General features: G+C 59.7%; 1 protein-coding gene across 1 annotated transcript in view; it reads left to right on the forward strand.

Moving 5' to 3' along the window:
- Positions 1–323: 323 nt before the first annotated feature.
- MST1R (macrophage stimulating 1 receptor) overlaps positions 324–8,395 on the forward strand; it is a 12,866-nt gene continuing 4,794 nt past the window's right edge. The window contains exons 1-12 of the mRNA XM_023533302.1: positions 324–1,821; positions 4,751–4,939; positions 5,019–5,147; positions 5,328–5,498; positions 5,830–5,990; positions 6,354–6,519; positions 6,624–6,760; positions 7,149–7,310; positions 7,403–7,496; positions 7,655–7,864; positions 7,964–8,110; positions 8,189–8,366. Coding sequence (XP_023389070.1) covers positions 562–1,821; positions 4,751–4,939; positions 5,019–5,147; positions 5,328–5,498; positions 5,830–5,990; positions 6,354–6,519; positions 6,624–6,760; positions 7,149–7,310; positions 7,403–7,496; positions 7,655–7,864; positions 7,964–8,110; positions 8,189–8,366 — 3,004 coding nt within the window. The 5' untranslated portion in view covers positions 324–561. The remainder of the gene's footprint in view (positions 1,822–4,750; positions 4,940–5,018; positions 5,148–5,327; positions 5,499–5,829; positions 5,991–6,353; positions 6,520–6,623; positions 6,761–7,148; positions 7,311–7,402; positions 7,497–7,654; positions 7,865–7,963; positions 8,111–8,188; positions 8,367–8,395) is intronic.

Consider the following 8,395-nt stretch of genomic DNA (forward strand, 5'->3'; position numbering starts at 1 on the left):
CCCTCACTGGTACTAGGGCGTCGCTGGCCCCTTCCTCGCCCCGGCCCAGTGCGTTCTGGGAGCCTAGATGGTACGGCTAAGGCCTGCTTACCTTTCTCCAGGCCACTCCACCCACATCCACCCCAGGCCACTGAGAGAAGAGCTCCCAGGAGTAGAATCCAGGCTTCCGAGGGCCGGGACACAAGTGGGCGGAGCGGCTGGGCCGGGCCAGCCAGGCCTTCCACAGGCCACGCCCACATCCCTGCCCCCAACCCCTGGCCCCGCCCGCCTTGCCTGCCACCCTCCCGCCTACTTTGCTCTAAGCGCAGGCTAGGAGCGGCAGCTGGGACGGCAGGTGAGGCGGCCTCCCTAGTCCCTGTGTGTGTGTGTGTGTGTATCCGCCCGCGCCAGGTGCTCCGATCCGAGGGCAGGGGAGGAGGGTGGGCATCACAGGAACCCTGGGCTGGGGTCCGCTGCCCGAGGGCTCTCCAGACCGGTGCTGGATGCTGGTCTCTGCTCTGAGTCTGCCCCCGGCCAGCTCCTGGCCTGCGGAAATCTCCACCGGGCCCCATTTGGGCCTCGATGGAGCTCTTCCTGCCGCCTTCGCAGCCGTCTCTGTTGCTGCTATCGCTGTTGCTGCTGCTACCCGCGGTGCCCGCGGTGTCCGGGATGCCCGTGGTGGGCGGGTCCTGGCAGTGCCCGCGCACCCCCTACTCTGCCTCCCGCAACTTTGACGTGAAGTACGTGGTGCCCAGCTTCTCCGCCGGCGGGCCGGTACAGGCCCTGTTGACCTACGAGGGCGGAGAGGACGGAAGTGCTGTGTTCGTGGCCACGCGCAATCGCCTGCATGTGCTTGGGCCTGGCCTACAGCCCGTCGAGAGCCTGGCTACCGGCCCTGCTGGGGACCCTGACTGTCAGACGTGCGCGGCCTGTGGCCCGGACCCCCACAGTGCCGCGGGGGACACAGATGCAAAGGTGCTGGTGCTGGAGCCGGCACTGCCCGCACTGGTCAGCTGCGGCTCCAGCCTGCATGGCCGCTGCTTCCTGCATGAACTGGAGCTTGACGGGACCACTCTGCACCTGGCTCCGCCAGCCTGCCTCTTCTCTGCCCGCCACAATCGGCCTGAGGATTGCCCCGACTGTGTGGCCAGCCCTCTGGGCACCCTCGTGACCGTGGTCGAGCGGGGCCATGCCTCCTACTTCTACGTGGCATCCTCACTGGACGCGGAGGTGGCCGCTAGCTTCAGCCCACACTCAGTGTCTATCCGGCGCCTCAAAGCCGATGCCTCAGGATTCGCTCCAGGTTTTGCAGCGCTGTCAGTGCTACCTGCGCACCTCGCTTCCTACCGCATCGAATACGTGTACAGCTTCCACGCAGGAGCCTTTGTCTATTTCCTGACCGTGCAGCCAGCCAGCGTGGCAGCTGCTCCTGGAGCCTTACACACGCGCCTGGCCCGGCTCAGCACGGGCGAGACCAGCCTGGGCAGCTACCGCGAGCTGGTCCTCGACTGCCGTTTTGCGCCTAAACGCCGGCGACGCGGGACCTCTGAGGGCGGGCAGCCTTACCCGGTGCTGCGGGCGGCCCACACGGCTATGGTGGGCGGCCGACTTGCCGCTGAACTGAGCATCACCGAGGGCCAGGAAGTGCTATTTGGGGTCTTTGCGACTAGCAGAGACAGCAACCCTGGTGTGAGTCCCAGCTCTGTCGTCTGTGCCTTCCCCATTGACCTGCTGGACACTCTCATTGAGCGGGGTGTGGAACGCTGTTGTGAGCCTCCGGTCCACCCGGGTCTCCGGCGAGGCCTCGACTTCTTCCAGTCGCCCAGTTTGTGCCCCAACCCGGTGAGCAGAAAAAAAGGGGCGCTCCCCTGTGTGCAGTGTGCAAGTGGCTGAATCTAGGCTGCTTCTCTTCCACCACTGAGGGGGGCTGGGAACAGGGAGGGCAAGAGGGGAGAAGTTTCCTCTTCCGCACAATTCCTTAGTGCTGGGGGTGGTGTGAGGGAATGAGCCAGACACAGGCCACACTGGAGGCTCATCTCTCAGCCGGGCTAGCTCCTGTCGCTACCCATTTTGCTCTCTCATCCTCTCACCTATTCATGGCCTCTGATTTTTTAGGCAGTTTCCCTGGTTACGTGAGAACTGGATCGCATCATAGCTGTCTTTCCGCTAGACACACTGCCAAACTCTGGGTAGAATGATGGATGTCCCCTCCTGTCTGCCCCACTACACATGCCCTCAGGGACACACTCAGAAAAACACCCCTCCCCCCCTCCACACAGGCAGATGCTCACAGATTCACAGACTCATGGCTGCTCACCAACACAGTTTCGCTTTCCCTATGGGATCATTTGTTTTGCTCTGCTTTCCAAAGAGGGTGGGCAAGAGTTGTCAAAGAATGCCCCCCACCCATGTTCCGGGGAGCTTTCTGCGCCTAGGAAATTTGAGGGCTTTTCGGGGAACCTGCGTAGCTTGGGCTTCACTGACACACTCACTCCTGATTGTCCTCTGTGGGGTGATTTTCGGAGGCCCCAGGACATGATGAGAAGGCGGCTTTTCTCTAGTAGATTCTAGGAGACTCACCCCAGTCTTGTGCAAGCAACTGTAAACATCTGGTGGATGAGTAAAGGCTTAGGAGGGACCGGCTGGAACTGGGTCATCATTTGGGAGTCCCAGACTTTTTTTCCAGTCCCCCTTCTCACTCACCCCAAGCAGGGGGTCTCCCAGTCCATGCCGAACTGGAGGGTCCTTCCAGCGGACCCTCCCCAGGCTCTCTCCAGCCATGGTGTCAGGGAGCTAGAGCAGATACAAATAAGACAGTCCTTAAAATGCTAAGGTCAAAACAAAAACTGATTCCTTGAAGCCACCGAAACAGTTTTACCCTAGATTACAAGAGATTAAGCCAAAGAAATGGGGTGAATGACATGGACAAGAGGTCTTTCAATGAGCTGACCCACAGTTACTGCTCTGAGTCTTTGGCTGCCCTGTGGCCCTGGCCCTGCTGTGACATTTGCCACTGACTTCTTTCCAGCTTCGATGGGTGGCCCAGAGGTGGGGGGAGAATTACATACAAGGAGGAGTGGGGGGGATCTGCACCCTGCCTCCCTCAGCTGAGCCCACTTAGACCGAGGAGGCCCTAGGGCTGGGGCTCCCTTGTCTGGGCCTGGAAGCCCTGCCTGCCCTGTTCTCCTTCCCTCCAGGGAGTCAGAACTTCTCCCCAACTTGGCTAGTGGTCAGTGGTCCAAAGATACCTGGCACGACTTGGCAGTGCCAGGCTCGAGGAGGACTAATCTGAAGCCCTGCCCAAAGGCTGGCCCAGCCCCTGGGAGGTGTGCGAACCAGCTAGTATGGTGTTTGCCTAGGGTCTGGGCACACAGCCGCCAGGGCAGCACCCACTTCAGGTTTGTTGTGGCTGGTCTCGGGAAGCTAGAGGGGCTCAGAGCTGCTACCTACCTTCCGTGGGTTCAGATAGGGTGTGAGCCTTGGGGCAGTCACCTTCCTCTGTGGGGCATTGGATACTTAAGTGTTTCCAGGAGCCACAGGCCCCTAGACAAGCATGGGAACCCAGAGCTAAGGCCCTGGAACCCAGGGGCAAGCAGGAGGGGTGTGGCCCCAACTGGAGTAGGGCTTCTTTTCTACCCCTCAGCCCCACCTGTCCCTGAGTCATGCTGAAAACACCTAACTGGCATCCGGCTAAGACCAAGCCCCTTTCCTTCCTCAAGTGAGGACAGAGCCCCAATCCCTACCCACTCAGGCTACAGACCCAGAGGGTCCCTGCTCTCACCCTCGGGGCTCCTGATCAGCACTGAGGTCTGATGACTGGCTAGGCATACTTGGTTGATGCGAGCCTCAGAGGCTCCGGCCCGGGGCCTTGGAGTTAGCAAGGGAGGCTCCCAACTGTGAGGGCTGCTGAGCTCTGCCTGCACTTTGCTCCCAGCTCCAATACCTTGCATTCACACCCTGGCTTCCTGATTTCCCAGAAGCTTCCACAGCCCTGCCTTGGAGCACTGAGTGCAGCTCCCAAAACACACCACCCCCCCACCCCCCATGTTAAGAGCAGAGGAGAGGTTAGTATTTCCCCATTCCTGGGGCCTTGCTTGGCACCTAGGCCTTCGGGCCTTGGTGTATCCCTTTTGTGCGCTGAAGGAGGTACAAGTAGCAGCTGGAGGTGCATAAGGACCTTTGCAGTCTCAGGAAAAGACCATGTTACCAACCCCATGCTGGCCAATTAACTCGAGTTCAGCCCCCTCGTGCGGGTGGGGAAACAGAAGCCTTAAGAGGGGACAGGGTTTGCGGAAGTGCAGGGCAGGACCGGCAGGGGGCAGAAGAGGACTCTGGTCAAAAGCTCAGACTTCCAATCTGGCTCCTCTCCTGAGGGGCTTTAAGGCCTTTTTGACAAGTGTGGGGACCTCTCTGAGCCTGTTTCCTTATCCGTAAAATGGAGGTGAAGAGAGCACATTCTTTGCAGATTGGTTGTGAGGACAGAATGGGGTTGAGTCTGTAAGACTCAGTAACTCATTATCAGGATGGACATGGCAGGATCGGTAGGACAAGGCATAGAGGGAGTCTGGCCTTCCGGCCTGGACCTTCTTCCTTGGCCTCGTCACCTCTGAGAGCCCCGTGAGGTGGGGGGGGGGCAGTCACTGGCAGGCCTGGGGCCTTCTCCAGGCAGGCCAGTTGAGGGGTGGGAGTTTGGGCTGCTATGGTCACTGACAGAGGCCTTAAGGGGTCAGTGTGTGGGGATGAGCCCTGACTCCTTCCCTGACTTCCCCAGCCTGGCCTCGAGGCCCCCAGCCCCAACAACAGCTGCCGCCACTTCCCTCTGCTGGTCAGCAGCAGCCTCTTACGTGTGGACCTGTTCAATGGGCTGTTAGGACAAGTGCAGGTCACTGCGCTGTATGTGACGCACCTCAACAATGTTACGGTGGCCCACATGGGCACGACTGATGGGCGCATCTTACAGGTAGGTCCCTCATCTCCCCAGCCTCTTGTCCCTGGGTCCCCATCCCCGTTCTCATTTTGCTAACAGCTGACTGTCCCAGGTGGAGCTGGCCAGGTCTCTCAACTACTTGCTGTATGTATCCAACTTCTCACTGAGCAGCAATGGGCAGCCCATGCAACGAGATGTCAGTCGCCTTGGGGACCACCTGTTCTTTGCCTCTGGGGACCAGGTAAGGTGGACAAGGTCAGGGCCTGGGGCCAGGGCTGTGGGAGCACAGCCTTCCCAACCAATTGAGGGAGGCATTGACATGCAGGTCTCATCACCCTGATCTACTGATCTATGGATCTCTGGGGCCTACGCTGCCCAACCCTCTTCGGCCACTCCTGAGCCACCTTTCTGCCACTCAAAGGTCTTCCAGGTACCTATCCAGGGCCCTGGCTGCCACCACTTCCTCACCTGTGGGCGATGTCTGCGGGCACAGCGTTTCATGGGCTGTGGCTGGTGTGGGGGCATGTGTGGCCGGCAGAAGGAGTGTCCTGGCTCTTGGCAACAGGACCATTGCCCACCCGAGCTTACTGAGGTATGGCTTGCCTGGCAGGGCACAGGTAAGGGTGGGACGAGCTGTGCCTGGGGTGGGGGATCAGTAGGTCTTGACCATGATCATGATTGTCCTCAGACCTGGGGTGTCCGCAATAGCTGTAAGGAGGGCATTCTTGGCAGAGGTAATGGCACATGCAAAGATGTGGAGGCAGAAAAATGCTTGAGTGAGGACCACCAAGTGACCTAGAATGACTGGGGTGTGGGCCAGGCAAGGGGTGCGGGCCAGGCAAGGGGTGCGGCAGAATGGTTTGGGGGAAGCAGACAGGGCTGAGAGGCTACAGAGGGACTCAGGCTCTCTGCTCCCCCTCCAGTTCCATCCCCACAGTGGACCCCTAAGGGGCAGCACTAAGCTGACCCTGTGCGGCTCTAACTTCTACCTACACCCTGCGGGTCTGGTGCCTGAAGGCACCCATCAGATCACCGTGGGCCAAAGTCCCTGCCGACTGCTGCCCAAGGACAGTTTAAACCGCAGGTACAACTGGTCCCTCCTGCCTTGTTTATCCCTGATGGGGGCAACCCAACAGTCCCTTCCCTATGAGACCCTACCCTGTGCTTATTGGGGGCCAGGAGGTATGAGGCAACCCGCAATGGCTCTGGCTGCTTTTGTGTCTAGGGAGACAACTCTGTCCCTTCCTGAGCCTGCATATGCCCTACCCATCTCTTGAGTCATGATCTGAGAAAAGTTAATCCCTGCCATGCTAGACTCTGCCTGCCCTGGAAGAAGGCATGGATGGAGAGAGACCATCCTCAGTCTCAGAGCAGACTTGTGGTTTGTTGTGGGCATGCAACCAGGCCTGTGTGACTCTGGCTGACCTTGATTTCCCTGGTACTCCAGCCCACTTTCCTGGAAAGGCTTTGTAGAGGAGCTTGAATGTGAGCTGGAGCCCGTGGGCACACAGGCAGCCGGGCCTGCTAACATCAGCCTCAACGTGACTGACATGCCACCGGGCAAGCACTTCCGGGTAGATGGCACCTCCATGATACAAGGCTTCTCTTTCGTGGTGAGGCCAACTCGCCTTGTCTGTGTTCTTGGCCAGCTGGGCAGGGAAGGGCTTGGAGTGGAGGGTCTCCGACACCGAGCTAAGCCACCTCTATATCCTCTTAGGAGCCAGTGCTGAAGGAAGTACAACCCCTCTTTGGCCCACGGGCAGGGGGCACCCGTCTCACCCTGAAGGGCCAGGGCCTGTCTATAGGTACCAGCCGGGCTGTACTGGTCAATGGGACTGAGTGCCCACTGGAATGGTAAGTGCCAGCAGGCAAGGGGATGATGAGAGGCCATGGGGATTGACCTAAATCACTGGGTAGGGCTTGGATCCCTGTCAGGACAGAGGGAGAAGGTCTCAGTCACATGGTCAGGTTCAGGAAGAAGGGTCTGTTGCCCCTTCCAGTCCGCAGGTGGTTTGGGGATCACAGAGTATTTTGGCTCCTGCCAAGGCCATGGGGAACCTGTTTCCTATCTACCTTTTTGGAGGTCTTCCTGGGACTGCCCTATCTTTAGATAGACCCATAGAGTATGGGCAGGGGGGAAGATGACCAGCAGAGGAACTGGGAGGAATCGACAGACCCTTGGAGAAGGAAGGCTGGCCATCACCTGGAGGGTGACCCTGAGTCCAGTCCCCCTGTTCTGCAGGATCAGCGATGAAGAGCTTTTATGTGCTACACCCCCCAGCACTGCCTTGGCCAGCATTCCCATTCGCCTGCAGGTGGGGGGCGCCGAGGTGCCTGGCTCCTGGACCTTTAACTACCTGGAAGATCCCGTCGTGCTGGGCATCAGTCCTAATTGTGGCTACGCGTAAGTGTCACCTTGAACACTCTGGTCTCTTAGGACTGAGGGAGCCAGCCTCAGAGAGCACCTGAAGCCCACCACCTGGCTCTCCTCCACAGCGGCTCCCATGTCACCGTCCGTGGCCGACATCTGACTTCAGTGTGGCACCTAGTGCTGTCATTCTATGACGGACTTGAGGCAGTAGAAAACAGGGTGAGTGGGTGCTGTCAGCTTCCAAGCGGGCACTGACCAGGAGGGAGGAAGGCTGGACCAGTCCCTTGAGTTCCAGCCCCACCCCATGCTGGCTGAGGAGACTGGGGTGGCCGTAGGCGGGGTGCCTGGCTAACCACTCTCGCATGGGCTCCACGCAGTGTGAGGGGCAGCTCCCGGAGCAGCATTGGTGCCGCCTGCCCGAATATGTGGTCCGAAGCCCCCAGGGGTGGGAGACAGGGAGCCTGAGTGCCCGGGGGGATGGAGCCGCTGGCTTCACACTTCCTGGCTTTCGCTTCCTGCCCCCACCCCATCCACCCAGCACAGACCTGGCCCCACTGAAGCCCGAGGAGCATGTCATTAAGTTCCAGGTAAGGGGGGGATGGAGGCCGGGGATGGTGGAGAGTTAGGGCTGAAGCCTGCCCAAGGGAGATGGGGGCACTGGCCAGTCCTCATGACTGTCTCTGCAGTACATTGGACTAGGAGCTGTGGCTGATTGTGTGGGTGTGAACGTGACTGTGGGTGGTGAGAGCTGCAAGCACGAGCTCCGGGGGGATGTGGTCATCTGCCCCCTGCCAGCCTCCCTGCAACTGGACAAGGATGGCGCCCCACTGCAGGTAGGCAGCTAGCTGGCTTTTCACAGGATACTTGGGCCAAGGCCTGCAGGCTGGGCCTGAGCTGTCACCTGCCCCCAGGTGTGTGTAGATGGTGAATGTCACATCCTGGGCAGAGTGGTGCGGCCAGACCCAGAAGGGGTCCCACAGGGGATGCTCCTAGGTGTCCTGCTGGCCCTGCTCCTGCTTGTGGCTACACTGGCCACCGCATTGGTCTTCAATTACCGGCGGAGGAGGCAGCTAGGTGAGCTCTCCACTCCCATCTTGACTCAGCCCCTAACCCCAAAC

The sequence above is a fragment of the Pteropus vampyrus genome, unplaced genomic scaffold (assembly GCF_000151845.1).
Source record: "Pteropus vampyrus isolate Shadow unplaced genomic scaffold, Pvam_2.0 Scaffold100, whole genome shotgun sequence".
NCBI classification, from domain to species: Eukaryota; Metazoa; Chordata; class Mammalia; order Chiroptera; family Pteropodidae; genus Pteropus; species Pteropus vampyrus.